At 40.2% G+C, this 16686-nt stretch overlaps 2 protein-coding genes across 5 annotated transcripts; one reads left to right on the forward strand and one right to left on the reverse strand.

The window, feature by feature from the left end:
* Nucleotides 1-275: 275 nt before the first annotated feature.
* Nucleotides 276-7161, reverse strand: RB195_017190 (uncharacterized protein; the record flags this gene model as incomplete). The annotated part of the gene is made up of 18 exons (XM_064184080.1): nucleotides 276-389; nucleotides 2170-2346; nucleotides 2407-2538; nucleotides 2602-2755; nucleotides 2829-2990; nucleotides 3184-3291; nucleotides 3595-3682; nucleotides 3950-4058; nucleotides 4125-4202; nucleotides 4427-4665; nucleotides 4731-4820; nucleotides 4961-5048; nucleotides 5126-5192; nucleotides 5300-5420; nucleotides 6211-6302; nucleotides 6465-6637; nucleotides 6928-6993; nucleotides 7093-7161. 18 exons carry the CDS (start codon nucleotides 7159-7161, stop codon nucleotides 276-278), a joined length of 2127 nt encoding a protein of 708 aa, XP_064039961.1.
* A 278-nt stretch (nucleotides 7162-7439) lies between these two features.
* RB195_017191 (uncharacterized protein) lies at nucleotides 7440-16505 on the forward strand (the record flags this gene model as incomplete). 4 transcript variants are annotated; one of them, XM_064184081.1, is made up of 10 exons in its annotated part: nucleotides 7787-7811; nucleotides 7863-7889; nucleotides 8005-8069; nucleotides 13977-14168; nucleotides 14243-14320; nucleotides 15537-15641; nucleotides 15704-15855; nucleotides 16003-16189; nucleotides 16248-16330; nucleotides 16403-16505. In XM_064184081.1, 10 exons carry the CDS (start codon nucleotides 7787-7789, stop codon nucleotides 16503-16505), a joined length of 1017 nt encoding a protein of 338 aa, XP_064039963.1. The 4 variants fall into 4 exon arrangements, with proteins under 4 accessions (XP_064039962.1, XP_064039963.1, XP_064039964.1 ...); XM_064184082.1 differs by lacking the exons at nucleotides 7787-7811; nucleotides 7863-7889; nucleotides 8005-8069 and adding an exon at nucleotides 13439-13492; XM_013440754.2 differs by lacking the exons at nucleotides 7787-7811; nucleotides 7863-7889; nucleotides 8005-8069 and having other exon boundaries at nucleotides 13980-14168.
* Between the last annotated feature and the right edge of the window lie 181 nt (nucleotides 16506-16686).

Here is a 16686-nt window from a genome sequence, read left to right on the forward strand (position 1 = left end):
AAAAATCCTTGAGATATGTCAGGAGAGGCACATTTGAAAACGATGACTATAAGAATTTTCTTATACACCCTTAGCTTTTTTTTATAGAACCGTGAATATTGAATTCTTTCCTAGCGCAAAAAGAAGCAAGGCAAATACACCTAGAGCTTTTTGATTAAAAGAAAAATGCATGCATTTACTACAACTACAAGAATTTCATAAGCTACCCAAAAAAAACCTAACACAAACGTGAAAGTAAAACGAGAAAGATATGGACTTGTACAGATTCAAAAGTTTCAATTCTTCTCCCCATCCATGCTATTCAACGGATACGTCTCCTCAATCGCTGTGGCGCCGAGGAATCGTACATTCCGCTGAGCCATCATCTCCGATGTACCATCCATGTAGTCCTTTCAAAATGATAATTTCAGTAAACCCGAAGAAACCGGTAATTTTGTTCCAACCAATTGCAAAGGAAGGAATTCGTGGAAGGGTTATCAAGATCAAATAATCCAAGTGAAGCTTAGTAATATTCATTCAAACATGCAAATTCGACATATTTCAGATCACTCCGTAAAATTCCGCATGCAAAAAAACAGAAATTAAAGAAGGAAATCGAGAATAGTACTTTTAAAAGTAGATTTTCAAATGATTTGAAGCCAGCAGTAAGTAGTACATCAGAGTATAATCACGTATCTCACGGTGAGACATTGAGTAAAACATATCGACTAAAGTGTGAATAGTTTTTTTTTTTGTCTTGGCTCGCTAACAGCTTTCCTCACTAAAAAAAGCAAAAAAGTAGAACATATCACGTTTTCTTTAGATGTTTTCAACTAGTTCATTTGAGAATATCAAAATATCTGGACAGTCATCCACAATTAATTTCTTTGTTATGTGAGCAATTTGCACGTCCGCAACATATTCGGAATTGGATTTGCCAGGTCAGACTAGAAACAGTTAAAAATGGAAAGATGTGCTTGTTCGAAAAGAAAAAAGCGAAGTTGAGGGAAAACCACATAAAAACTCAGACTGTCAGAACGATCTGAAACCTGGCGCAGCTGCGCAGAGCTAGTGACACTCCCACTTCGACCGTAACCGCTCAATAGTCCGATGGCTTCACCGCGCCGCTTACGCAATCGCATCAGTTTTCAGGTTGTTTTGATCTGACTATAAGAGCCAGAAGAATCATTTACATGGATGTAATTCAAGTAGTCAATTAATATAATACCTAACGAGTTAGCCCCATGAATTCCAGAAAAACTATCCTTAGAACGTATAAAATAGCGCTTTTAACAGCCGCATTATCAGTCAATAATTTGTGAAATATATATGCTTAATAATGGTGGCCACGTTACATCTAATTCTAATTGGAAGAAAGAAAGTATAATCCTCCAGCGATTCTGTTCAGGCTTTAGGAGTTTCTCAAACATTCTCGAAAAGAATGGTTATTTCAACCATATAATCAATCTCAATAGTCTATCCCAATCTGCCATCGCCTTATTCGTTTAGATGATGGTCCTTCCCACGGCGTATCTTTTGCCAAAACAACCGTATTTTTTGTTAATCTCCTGACATGCTTTTCGCCAATTAACATCTGTACAATCATAATTTATTTTTCTGGAATTAAGGAACAAAAAATTTTTAGTAGAATCAAGCTTTGAACATAGAACAAAAACTGTTCTCTAGTTTTTTTTTCTTAGTTGTCGATTTTCCGATGTTGCCATCACCTGCAGAACCATCGCTACTTCGAACATCGCCCTTCTGTTTCACCATATTTTCTGAACCCTTCTGGGTACGCAGCTTTTTAATATTTAATTAAAAAGCACTGCGTACCCAGAAAGTTTATTTAATTTAATATAGTAATATATTTTCTATGATGTGGATTTGAGTGAAGCCCTGGTGCTTTCCTTCTTCTTATTGTGACCCTATATTCAAACGAAGGGAAGTTACTCATCATGTAGAAGACTTGACCCAAATTCCCACAGTTTGAATGATAGCAGAAAGGAAAAATACCGAAACTAAGCTGGTGGTCAAGAGGACAATCGTTCTAAAGGGACCCAAAGAGAGCAAATCCATTCATTTCAAAACCCTTTTCTCCCATCAACTTTTAACTGTTCCCAAATCAAAAAAAAAAAAACTCAACCAATTGCTATCTATAGAATTTCTATTTCTGACAGTTCGAAAACTCACCCTGAACTGTTGAACGGCTTCAGGATTATCTCTTAGCAACACTAACTCTTCAGCGCAACACAACAATATTGTGTCAATGGCCATTTCGTACACAGACAGGAAGCAGTTGGCAATTTGATATGAGCAGATGAACATAATCACCAAAGGGAACCATGGATGTGACAGTGTTGGCCATAGCTAAATTAGAAAAAGAACAAACTCTGTCAATTATGTTTGATTTTTCATATGATAGCTAACCTCCTCCAAACGGAAAAATGCACAAATCGTTGTTGTGCCAGCCACTAAACACTTTGTAAGAAACAACACTAAGTCGCCTACAGTGTTTACGGTTGCTACGTCAACAGCATTATCCAATAGATGATTTATAGCCTTCAAATGAAGGTGAAAGCAAGGAAGTCACAGGCACCAGTATCTCCTTAACCGACTACAAACCATTTTTGCCGCTGGGCAAAAGCTGAATCCCGAATATGAGATCACGGTATACACGTTGTAATTGATATATCGCAAACATTTTTCGATGCACTCCAGTAAAATCACAAAGACGGCTAAAATTTTCTTGACCACTAGATTCTCCACCGAGCGCATTCTATAATACAAAAAAAAATCAAAATGAAATACAGTGAATCCCGAAAAGGTCTGCTAAGGAGATCGCAGCGTACCTGGCCAATGTCCAGATAACGATATAGCGCGGTATCCTTACTAACGTGATGATGAACGCTCCCAATGCAGCTGATCCCAAGTGATATCTTATAAGATTCCACAATGAACACCTCAGAGGCGATCTGGGAGTTGGAGATGCAAAACGGCGTGACAAAGAAAGCCTAGAAAGTCAACAACAGAAGTAATTTAGAACATTCTATCAAAATAATACATTTTCAGAAAAACTGGTATCAAACGACTTACCATCATTACTATGTCATTCTTTTTCGTTTTAAATACATCAGTTCAGGAGAAGAAAGTCTACTTTGCTATCACGTTAATTTACAGAATACTAAGTCATCTAAAGTGACTCACACGTCGAAATAGTACATGCTAACAGCTCCTGCTATGAATAATCGTTGGCAAGCCATCAAAAACTCAGATACCCAAACAAACCCGACAAACTGGTATATCATCATCAACCTGAAATAATATCACTTTTTGAGGGCCACAGGAAAAAAGGGGAGATGCAAAGTACTCCAAATCACGTTAGCATTTATTGGAAGCCATATGGAAGTATAATTTATACGAATACCGCTATAGTTTCACGTAATCGCACAAACAAACACTTCGCCTAAGGACCCCACAAGCACAAACTTTCATCAGAATAACAGAACAATGATTTCAAAGAAGGTGGTGATTTTATGCACAGTTCTAGGTTTACTACTTTCTGTATATAACGGATTCAGAATGCTCATTGGTCGCACATTGGAAATATTAACCTACCTGGTCGTTCGCGTCATATTCGTCTCTATTACGTAGATGAATTCTTCTGTAGCATTTCCATTCTCAATTTTTCTGCTGACCAAATCGCCTAAAACCATGAGGACAAATGAGTTATTGAATCATTTCACCTGAATGAAAGAGGTTCGTAGCAGAACCGATATTATAGAAGAAGGCAGACAGCAAAAGTGACAAAAAAAAGTTGTTAGCTGTTTTGTATTAGAGTGAATCTTGCAGAAAAAAAACTTTCGACCAGCGTCAGGATTTCCCAATTAAAAAAATATGCTGACGAGAAACACAAAAGTGAAAAATGAAATTAGTCGGTTTTTTTTTTTCTTTTGAAAGAACTCCCAAATACCTGCAGTGAACAGAACCAACGTCACACTCAACGTATAGACAGCGACCATTAATATTAGTGCAGCATTAATCAGCGGTTGCAGTAATAAAGATGGCATTGCAGACAAAGCCTAGATAATTTTCCAGAACTTAAAGGTTAATATGAACTTAAACAAACTGCCGACAATAACACTAACTCTTGACGCTCCTTTGAAAAGGCGGATCATCTTCTTGCCACGAGGTAACACGCACCATACTACTGCGACAACAAATATCTGAGGAAAGTACAATCAAGGTAGCTGTGTGACAATTAGCTGACGAAAAATGAAAAAAAAAATAGTGCGGCCACAGATGGCTGAAATCTTTCAACTAGTCATTACATAAAATGCGTGATTCAATTTTGCTATTTTGTTCGTAACGAATAGTCTCGATAGTAAATCAATGTGGAAAACCACTGGGACAACAATAATCGCAAACTTTCTATAAACCATTAACTGACCGAGATTATTGTAGCTCCAAGGCCCATCGCCAACAATGTTACGGTCGTGGTATTTTCAAAATCAAACATTTCGTTAAAATTAATGTCCTTAAACAGAACATCCGTAGTTAAATGACGTCGTCCCGGGCGCATAGGTACTGTCGTCGTAGCAATTGTTGCATCAGTAGTATTTCCCTTTCTTGACTCCATTGAGTTCTTGTACGTCCTCCAGAAAGCATACCATACACTCCCAGAAAATCCTGAAATTGTCCTCAAGTATTCCAGATTTTGAATGGCGCAAACAACACAAAATTATTATACTCACCTATAGCCAACAAAGCAACCATTAAATATACAAAATACACAATAACAGCAGCAAAAAATCGCAGTAGAAATAGAGAGAACAACGCAAAAACTGAAAGAAAAAAATTACACGAAGATGCGGTGCTCGCGCACAACTTGAACTTCAATTCTCTGGACATGTGTATACAACACTTTACTCCTCTTATTCCAGCGTTGTTCATTATACTGAAAAGCCACTGTAGCTACACTCACCTAGTGCTAATAAACACATCTGGAGCAGATATGGCGATGCATCAATTAAGTCATGCAAATATCCTCGAACCCAGTCTAATTCAATCACCTGAGCACGGAGAAAATTGCTGTGGATGAATAAAGAACACATTTAAAAAAACAGATTGTTAACTGGTGCCGCCTTACTTTTTTCAGTAATTCTTTGCCAAACAGGATTAAATCCTCCGGTATGCAGCGATTCATCACTTCAGTACTGAAAAGTGCATAAATGAAAAATTCAGGAGAACATCAATTTCTCATTCATTTCACTCACATCATTCATTGAATTTAACATGATCAAATAACTTTGAAAAATCTCACCTTTTTAAAACCGGCAAACGTGGGCAAACTCCGAATGGTGGTGTGTGATTCGCTGCGTCAATTGCTGAGTCGTAGTCAACACATAAGCTGTTGTTTTGTTCAACTGCTAATTTTTTAATTCCTAAACCAGTCGATGAAGAAGTTTTAACGAACGGAATTTCGTATTTCTTCAATGTTCAGCACGAGGAACTAAGACGAAAGTGGATTTTAAATTTCAAAAACACTCCTTTTGGCGCAATACGGTATTCTTGGAGCTCGGTGCAGTTGCGTGGACAGCTGCGATCTCAGTGGAGAGTAGCAGTTAGTATCGAGGGAGTACCTTCACTAGCATCATTCATTGCAGCAGTCCAAGAGCTACAGGTCGTTTTGACCCAACAATATCTACTATGCTACGATGATTGTCTTTATAAAGAAGAAATGCATCTTCAGCATGTAATGAATACACAGATTATACCTAAGAGCATAATTCATACCTAGAATGGAGTCGGCTGGAGGCGAAGCATGCCCGCTGGTATCCTTTCAGGAAAATAAAAGTAATCGCTCACAACGAGCTTTACTGGGAAGAAACAACACTATTGAATTTTTAGACAGGCTTTTTTTTCTTTAGCAAGCAACCGTTGGCAAAGTTCGGTGTTAATTCCGATTTTCTAGACGCTTACAACCGGAAAGCAAAGCAAGTCTGAAGAATCAACAACTATCATGACCTATCCGGAATCTGTAGGAAATTCGGAACAAAATTTGTGCATTTTCAGACCATTACTTCTGATTTATTGGAGAATAAGGAGAAGGTTTGCGTGTCTTCCATCTCAAATTTCGGAAAAATCTAACGACTTTCAGGACTGTGAGATATACGTTTGCACGTAAATTGAAACTACATTTCGTAAGAATCAAGCATAAAAAGTTCGGATTACCTGCATAGGTAGTAACAGTGTCATCCGGACAACTTCGAACGCATGCCCATGTTGTATCTAGCGCCCTTGACGCGTTTAGAGGAAACAAAAATCTGTAACAATCGACAAGATAATGAAAAATAGAAAGGGGCTAGAATCAATGAAATTTCTGATGTCAAACTTCAATTGCAGATCGGTGAGGTTAAACGGCTCCAAAACGAAAAGAGCGACTGAAAATAAGAAAAAGAAACTATGTATATCTCTTGGACGAATACCTTCTTTCCGTCATATTCTGGCCAGAAAATTCGAATTGTTCTTTTGGACCAGATTTGTTCGAACGAATATATATGGGACCATTGTTCCGACCACATGTGTTTCCAAAACTGTCAGAGCCGAATATGATTCGATAAGGATCACCATTATCCAATGCGTACCAGGCAATAGATCCCTTGAAAAGTATGAATTACATAAATTTAAGTAACCCAAGAATTAATCTGATAATACTGCTGATACAACGACAATTGTTAGACGAAAGTTTAGAAAACGAATAAGTGAATGAACGAGCAAATAACTGAACGAATGGAATAAACGAATGATTGGATGAGCGAATCGATGAAAGAAACTCGCTGTTCATTAAAGAGGTGATTTATTGACACGGTTAAAACACATACAACCAAAAATCAAATAAAAAACAGAACAAAACCAAAGAGAAGTCAACCAAAAAACGCGCGAACATACCAGACCTCCACAGAAGATCAAAAATAATATGAGAAATGAGCAGTCAGTGCACGACCGGCGGCCTTTCTGTAAACATGGTTGTCGGAAATGATGTAAAGGTCAACTTTGAAGCTATGACAACCTTAGAAACGTAACTAATCAAATTTTTTCATTCAAACAACTCACATGCAGAAGATTCTCGTAATTCTCTACTGATGCATCGCCCACACAGCAGCAACCTAATGCACAGCACATTACTGTCAAGGACGAAAAAGAAGAATAGTTTTGGGCTTTCAGACAGGGTTGAAGGGGCTAAATAGCAAAAATCGCTTGTAACATTACATTGTCATTCATTCATTGCAAAGAGTATCACAAAAGCAATCGAATCGACATATGCAGGGAAAATCAGAAAAAAATCAGAAAAAAAAAGAAAAAAACTCTTTGTTGAAAAATAAGAGAGAATACGAATCACCAACGAGAGTATTGCGGAGCAATCAGAATAAATCGTTTTAAAGTAATATAATCGAACAAAGATGGCGGGAAAGAATCCCTATCTATGTCCTAAAAGGGTTCGCTGCGAATATAATCAGCAAATAAAGGTGACAGTTCCGACAAGCATATTTGCAGTCTACAAACATAATGTGTGTTCTTCATTTTACTGGATCCGCTAGTTAAATGTTGAGATAAACAGAGACTTTTTATTACCTCCGATAACATACATCAGCGAAGAATTACATTCGCAGACGACAATCATGGTATCAAATTAAACGAGCATTGCCGAATAGACAAGTAAGGCAAAGAAAAGCGATGATTTCATTTATCATGGAAAGAGTGTCTTTGATCAGACACTAAGATAGCAAGAACAACAAGCTACAAGAAGATGGATAACGTTGATACGCTCAACCGTCCATGATTTTCGAAAATGTAATTGTGAAACGCAGACATCAGACGCGCAGACTCTCGGCAATTTCCTCAACAAAGCCGTGAGTTCCACATAGATTATTTTAAAATGATTACATTTGTTCAGTACTCCAGAAGTTCATACAGTATTATATCGAAACTCTATCCAATCATCACAAGTGATAAAATGAAATTCAGCTGGCGTACTCGGATTTGTATATCCGCCCACAACCTGCTTGCAACCACGACATCAACGACCACAGGTACTGCTTCAGCATACTTTCAATTTATAACGTTTTCGTTGAGTTTTCGTATTTATATAATTAAAATAATGATAGAGTTTTCTGCAGAGACTCTAAACCAGCTAGTTTTAGCACTTAAAAGCACCACCCCACGAATCTGAGGTGGTGCAGATTTCAGATGGAGTATTCGTATACGGGATGGGAGACTACGGAGAGGGAGGTGATTCCGTCCATTTCTTGCTAATTGCCGTTAAAAACGGCCCGGAAGATGCGGCGCCGCACAAGACTGACGCGTTCCAATCGAACCTCTTGTACAAAATGGTGCGCCAAAACGAATGTTAAAAAAACACGTCCAAATTACTACTGTAGTGCAAAAACTTTTAGTCAGAAAATGAAGCATATATCTGGATGCGTTAAAAATGCAACCGTGGCAGCTACCACACTAACCAATGTAGAATTAAAATCCTGCAACTACACAGAGAAAGCAATAGTACGGTAGAAAAACGAGCATGGAGACTAGCACAACTGACTTAATTACAGTTATACCTCCGTGTTTAACATATAGAATGACGAAACTGGAAGAGGAGAAAACACAACAAACAAAAACCATAAGAAACGTAAGGTGACATTTAAAAAAAAAGTAAAAACCAGGAATCACGCTTCGACGTGTTCATTTCTTTTTTTTCATTACCAAAAAGCGAGCTTTTTCACGTATATTACCTGAAAATTCTTACATCGATATTGATGTAGACTGGTATGCACTTCTTTTATCTTTTGGGAAAACAAATAGTTCTCAACTAAAATATAGACAAAAGAAGGCAGACGACAAACAAAAGACGATGTAGTCGTTTTTTCATAGAAACTAAACGCGGTTTTCATTCTTGGAGGTACATGCTACATATATTCTGGACAGGAATGGGAGGTTTGCAGTCTATTACAGACTTTATTCTCAACAAGAAATGAGATCCAGAACGATAAGCATGAGCAAAGGAAAAAAGGGCATGTGAAATGGTTCACAGTGAACGATCTGATAAGAGAATCTTCCTACGCAAACAGTTCAATTAGCAAGATGCGAACATTTTGCAAATGAAATATTTCAGGAAAAAACAAGAGCTTCAGCAACCAGCAGAAAAAGAGATGCACGGCTGGAAATTATGGTTGAGCGGTGCATTTGCACAGTTAGGTCAACGCGAACTAAAACTACCGCACTTCGTGATCCATCCATTATAGATCATACTTTTCCGAGTGTAATTCTACATTACAATAACTATATTGTTGAAAAGAATGCAGGATTGCATGCAGAAGATCTCAAAAGAAAATGCATACAGCTATACCCTGGTCAAAACGAAATGAAGTTTGGTGCAGTTGCGTAAGCGGCTATAAGCGGCGCGGTGGAGGCCACGCTATAAGCGGTGAAGCAGCTAATATCGAAGAGGGCGCTGGCACCGCTTATCGTTGCAGTTTTAATGGTCCCACGTCGACTCCAATCGCTACGTCCTACCGCATCGCTTTGACCTCAGCCGCTTACTGAACTGAGATTTAGATCGTTTTAACCTGATCACAACACAATAAAGGATAAAGGACAAAGTTCCTTGCGTTAATCAATCCGCTTGGGATGCGCCCCCATGTTCACTTCAATTCAGAATCGTTTGAGGTTTACGAACGTGTAACTGGCCTATAAAATGACTTGCGGTGCCTAGCCGATGTGTCAAGTCAGTGTTTTTATCCTCCCAGACAAGTCTGGTACTAATTTATCGATCCCGGAGGGATGAGAGGCTTGGTGAGCATAAGGGCGGATTTGAACCTTTGATCGATCGTGCGGGAAGCGGAACCTCTAACCGCTACACTACACCCGCACCACCATAACAATTTCAGATATAAAACGGGTAGATCTGCATTTGCGGAGTTAAACTACATGACTGGTACGACAGTGTATAGTCAAGTCAAAACGACCTGACTTCCCTTTTATAGCCGCAAAGTAGCTGCTATTACGTATATATTACATTATGATAAGTACTATCACCTTTCAAGTGGTTAAAAGCGGTGGCAAATTTTCTCTGCGAAGTGGCAGCGATCCATCTTCTACAAGAACAGGACAGAAGGAAGAGGGAGTATATGTTAACCAGAAAAAGAAGGGACATGCACGTCGCTTTTAAAACGTTGGTTGCGTGCAGCGATGACTGTATGTAGCCGCCCATTCCATTGTAAATCAACATTTTCTCTCAGAAACTGGGTAATTCTGTACTGTTTTGGAATGAAATGAACATAACCACATCTCTCACATCATTAAGGTAATGATTTTCCAATTAGACGTCAGAATCCTTTCATTATGCTGCATGTATAGTCGGATCAAAACGCCTTGAATCACGAGTGTAGTTGCGGTGCATTTGCGTACGCGCTCGAAAGGGCGCGGTGGAGGCAGCAGTTGGAATTGAGTTGGACCGTCGCAAACTACAGCCATGTGTGGTGCCACGAGGGTTGCAGTACGCTCGGTGCCGTTATGCTTTACCGCACCGCCCCGATAGAAGCCGCGTAACAAAATTACGTATGTGCTTCATGTCGTTTTGACCCTATTATAATTGCCATATGTTCTCGCAGAGTTCGGACATAATTACAGTCAACGTTTCTAATAATGCCTCAGAGTAGTTCCTTTTAGTCATTTAAATTAGTTTTAATTCTATAAAGATCTCTTATTTCTTCTTATCTCAAGAGTTTTCTTTTCTTAAGATTTCTTATCGATATTGTTGATATGGGTGAAAAAAAAACAAAGAAGAAAAACCTTTCAGGATTTATTTCAAAGTTTCTGAAGAGTATGCAGTCCCAAATTTCTGACACTCTGAAGACTTTTTGAACAGCCAGTGATAAGTAGCTCTTATTTTAGCGAACGGCAGAAATGAAGATAGTTTTCTTTACAGATTGGAAGTAAGCCTCTCTCATGTCCGTTGCTCGCACCCTTTTGCTTTTCAAAGACATAATTGCAATTGCGTAAACGGCTGCGCTCGAAGCGGTGCGGTGGAGCGTAGCGGTTAGTATCGAGGAGGGTCCTCTGCTTTCCATTCATCGCTGCAGTTCGCGATGCTCCCACCTCCACTACGGCCGCTTTTATCACCGCGACGCTTCGAGTGCACCTGCGTAAGCGACCGAGCTTGTTGTTTGGTGGAGAAACCGATTCCATCCGCTTGCGCCCGCCTAGGCTGCCCGCAGGTTTGGTGACTCTGCGGTTTTGGCGGTTATTGGGTGCCCACGACAGTGCGTTCAATAACCACCTGAACCGCAGAGCCGCCAAACCGGATTTAGACTCTGCAGGCAGCCTTATGCAGCTCTGCTTAGAGTACATGGTCTTTACACATCTCTCTATTCCTACTGGAGTTAGTGGATGGTCCTGTCTCGAACACAACTGCACCAGGTTTCACATAGTCTTGACCCGACTGTAAATGCAGAATGAAAATGGTAGAATATGGGGCCTCGCATCTGATTGCCTTCTGCTCTCGACGCGCCTGCTTATACTAAGTGCAGTCAGCATTTGAGTATACGCTCTGGGCACGCACGATCTGTATAACTAGCTCAGTTATATGGCGTAAGCTACCCAGATATTGCAAAGGTGTGCTGTTGCCGAGCACATTTTCAAACCGCAATCCAGATAGGTTAAAAACCTAGAGAGAGCGTGGGATCTTCGCTAACAACTTTCCGTTTTGTTTCGCTGAACTGCTGGACATTGTCAAACTGAAGTGCTGGGGTTACTCGCCGGGATTAGGCAGTTCAGCTAAGTCACTCGCGTATCACAGGATGTCGAACAGTGACGAATGGACGGATTCTGTGCGAGCTCTTGCTATGGATTAAGAAGGTTAGCCTGAGGAAGGAAGACAGTGCCGTCGGAACAGTAAAAAGAAGGAGAAGAAGAAACAGAGATATAGCGTCATTGTTACATTACAACGCCCAATGTTTCGATTGATATGTGTTCTGTTAGCGTTGGAATAAACAATTTCGAAAGCGCACAGTCATGAATTAAGAAATCGCTGACAGAAACCAAGTTGTTGAGGTTTCACCAGTGCTTCTAGACATTAGTTCAATTGGCGCCGTCTAACTGCAATCCCTTCTTTTTTTTGCTTTCATATTCATCGCAGAGTCAGCTTAGCAACACCCAATTTCTTAACCATATCTCGGTCTTGAATTATCAAATTCAGGCGATGATATCCACGTATGTTTTCGGACTGGTTTAAAGGCATCACCCCACAAATCTGACTTGGTATGGATTTCCGAAGGCCAAGACTATACGGGGGCGTAGATTGCAAGAACGGGATCTCGCTCATTTCTCCCTGGATCACTGTAAACAGACAGCTTCTGAATGCGATTCCTTATAACGTCCTCTATTGCAACGCGCCACGTTTGCGCCCCGCCACTCCTGCGATTCGTCGAACGAAATGAATTGCACATTGGGACGTCCGAATGGATTTTCGACGAGTCACAGGCGGAGGCGGGGCGCAAACGTGGCGTGTTGCAATAGAGGTCGTCGTAAGAATTCAGAAGCGGTCTGTTTACAGTGATGCAGGAAGAGATAAGCGAGATCCCACCCGTTTTTGGAATTTACGTCCCAGTATAGTCTTTGATCTTCGGAAATCCATATATCGTCAGATTCGTAAGGTGATGCCTTTAAGGTCAACTCAGTGACGAATAAGGTCACAGGCACAATTTTCGCGGAGATTTTGATTTTGATTTCAATATCACGGCGAACGGTTTCTTCTTGATGATAGCAAGTACATTACTAACTGTGACTGCCCTGGAGGCGGAGTTAAAAAAGCGTTCAGTGATGCAAAAATAGTCGCCCCCAAATGCGTTCAACCGCGTGGGAGCTGCGCATTTAACGCAACGCAGAAGTTCTTTACCAGCGCAGCAGAAATTTCCTTGTCCATCTGAAGCCCTCAAGTCAAAGGAGACTGCACCCATTTCGTTGACGCATCCGATATATTCGACTATATTTATAGTAGGGTCCAAACCACATGAAGCACGGTACAATTGCGGCTTCTCTCGAAGCGGTGCAGTGGAGCGTAGCGGTTAGAAGCGTACCGAAACCCTTGATGACACCACCCATCGCTGCAGTTTGCGATGGTCCCACCTCGGTTCCAACAGCTGCCTCCACCGGGCTGCTTCGAGCGCGTACGCAAACACATCGTGCTTCATGTCCTTTTGGCCCGACAAGACTGTTACCTTCCCAAACTGTAACACCCAATACTGCAATCCTATGTTTTTAACCGGACTATATGTTCCTCGTTGTCACATTTCGATCCCAGCTCTTTCACTGGAATCTGCAACGTGAAACTACCTGTCATACGTTCGAGCAACGCAAAGGCGAATGTATTACACTGTGGTCGAGAAGAACAAGACATTTACGGATGTTCATTTTTCTAAGGACAACTACAGAGCTATCCGGAATGATGATCCTTGCGGTTTGTTGTTACAAGGGTTCTCAGCAGCCGAAATTAGAAGTCGTCGAACGAGATCCCGACTTCGACTTCGCACTCGGTCCCAGAGAGCAAATGACCCAAAAGTACCGTAAACTTCTATCCTTGTGCAAACAACGAAAGAACGTCCGTCCTGAATGCACTATCAGAAATGGTCTTCCCACTCAGCCAGTGTTATGATGTGAACGATGGAGTTCTACACTTGAGACGTATATGAACTCATTTAAGATGTACTCCACGTGTCAATGTATATGGACATGGTGGACATGTTAAAACCATGTCTTATCCCAAGATCCAACATGTCAAACGTGTTCATTCGGCTGTAGAGCTGTTCATACATGTCATTTCCCTGCAGGACCCACACCATTTTGGCGGGAACGGTAGAGCACAAAAACATTGGCGTCTTGCCGGAGTTTTTGCTTGTTTTCTCCTGGACTTGTTTAGAATTAGTTTCTTCCATCCATTCCAGGAAATGGGTGCTGTGAGAGTTATTAAGAACAAAGCTTTCTTCAAACGTTTCCAAGTGAAACACAAGCGACGTCGTCAAGGCAAAACCGATTACTACGCAAGAACTCGATTGACCAAGCAGGACAAGAACAAATACAACACTCCGAAGTATCGTCTCGTGGCTCGTTTCACGAACAAGGACATTGTTGCGCAGGTAAAATCGTTGTTAAATATGTCATCGCCATTTTCTCCTCGCATTCTTAGGGAGTCAATAATAGCCGGTTATAGATTGCTTACTCAAAGATAGAAGGAGATGTGATTGTCACAGCAGCATATTCGCATGAGCTTCCGAACTATGGGATTAAGGTAAGTGTCTAGTACTGTACTGCATGGAAGAACGAATTTGTTGTGGGAAATCCACAGGTCTTGCTGCATTTAGATTTAGTGGGATGTTCGCATTAGGGCTTAAAAAGTGTCGTAATGTGAGTCCCAATGTTTTGATAATCTCCCGTAGTAACGCTGTGGGGGAAAGTGTAGTCGGGAGGTGGGCACTCAGTCGCGCTCTTATTTCTGGAAGTAAATAAATAAATCAGTCGGGCCCATAACATCTAAGCATTAGACTTAGAGGATCTGTGGCATGTAAGAGAAATTTGCTAAGAAAGAAAAAACAAGATATATCGTCCAGAAATACGAGGGCCTGCGCTAAATAAGTACCTCCTTCCAACTATATTTTCTCCCCGGCTGTAAACAAATGATAGTCCATGAATGATAATCCATAGGAGTGAATCTGCAGCAGTGTTTAGTTCGTCTCTACCGCCTAGGACTGCCGATATCGTAGGACGCTATAGATTCTCTATATTTCATGGTCATAGGGGTGTCAATAACGAAGACTGTGCTAAACATGTCTGTCGCTTCTGCTTACTATTGAATTTCTAACTAGAATGTGTGTATTCTACGTACGACCACAACTTTGAGTTTGAAATCAATCCGTCTAATAGAAAACATACCTTCTTACAATTACTGTTACCATACTGTAAACAAATCTTAGAAGTAAGTATTGCTATGAAATACGCAACTATGTTCTTCTTACTTGGTGAAATAAATTGGTGAATAAGAGCGCTTGCGCTAAATAAACCCTCCTCGAACTGACTATGATTTTTTAGTGTCTTTTGAGTATTTCACGAATAAATACTAGTGAATTGTCATGGGAAGAAAAGGCTATTGAGTTATATTATTTAAAAAAAAAAACCGTAACACCTCACTGTAGCAGAAAAATCAATCGGACAACAGATCAGTAAACGGAAGTCTACAAAACAATGAATTACAAAGCGAGGAATTGTGATAGCTGAGAACCAACAGAGGCTACTGCATAAAGAACATAAGCACCTGGATCGGAATTGATCCAGCTCAAGTAGATCAAATAGATGTCAGAGTCTTGTGCAATACTAACGCCTGAATTCACCATAAAAACGGTTCATTTGGATATATATATATATATATATCAAGTTTAGCATTTAAAAATTCCTAATCATGTATCATAGATTTCCAATCACTTTACGAAAATTTGCAATTGTCTTATAAGGTTGGCCTAACAAACTACGCCGCTGCATACGCCACTGGTCTCCTCCTTGCTCGTCGTCATTTGAAAAACTTACAACTTGACAAAACATTCAGAGGACAAGATGATGTAAGTCGTGAAGTTAGATCATTTAGGAATTGAATAAATAAATAAACATGCATGTATTCCAGGTGAACGGCGAGTACTTCGTTGTTGAAGAAGAAAACGGTCGTAGACCGTTTAAAGCTGTGTTAGATGTGGGATTATCTAGAACGACTACTGGCTGCAAAATTTTTGGGGTCATGAAAGGAGTGGTTGATGGTGGTATCGATATTCCCCACAGGTATATCTAATTGCATTCAATAAATTAAGTTTTAATTACGGCACTAGATTATGAACGGCAGTGCAGCAAAACAAATGTTATTGTTAGTTACTAGATGTTGCATGGTACAGGTAAAACAACAGCTTGAGCACAGTTCACATATTCTAGTGAGACCCGTTTTTTTGGCTATGATTCCGAAACGAAGAAATACGACGCAGAAGCACATCGAGACCGCATTTTCGGAAAGCATGTGGCTGACTATATGCGATTGCTCAGAGAAGAAGATGAGGAAGCGTACAAACGCCAATTTTCCCAGTTCATTGTCAATGGTGTTGAGCCCGATGATCTGGAGCAGGTGCAAATTTCTAAGGTAGGGAAAAGTGACACCATCATTTGTTGCCCTTTTTGCTCAGATGTACAAGAATGCTCACGATGCGATCCGCCGTAATCCGGATCACATTGCGAAGCCAAAGAAAACTATCAGGAAACCTAAGAGGTGGAGTGATCATCTTTCTCATGTAATTTTCGATAATGAAATTCTTACCCTGTCGAACATAACTTTATTCAGCTATCGCAAACACAAGATCAGTTTGAACGAAAGAAAGAAGCGCATTGAGGAAAAGAAACAGCTTTTGTTGCAGCTCAAGGAGCAACAGAATGCTACATCGTAGACTCTTTTTTCCTCGTTGTTATATAGTAATAAAGTTGTTGTGTTGTTGACGTGTACATTCACTGTTTTCGTGTGATCGAGAATTGAGAGAAATAAGGAAGTCCTGAAAGAAGAAAGAAAGAACAAAGAATACACAATTACAAAAACCTGCGCACCGCGGGAGAAAGGTGCTTGTGATCACA

This window comes from Necator americanus, chromosome II, assembly GCF_031761385.1.
Source record: "Necator americanus strain Aroian chromosome II, whole genome shotgun sequence".
Lineage (NCBI taxonomy): Eukaryota > Metazoa > Nematoda > Chromadorea > Rhabditida > Ancylostomatidae > Necator > Necator americanus.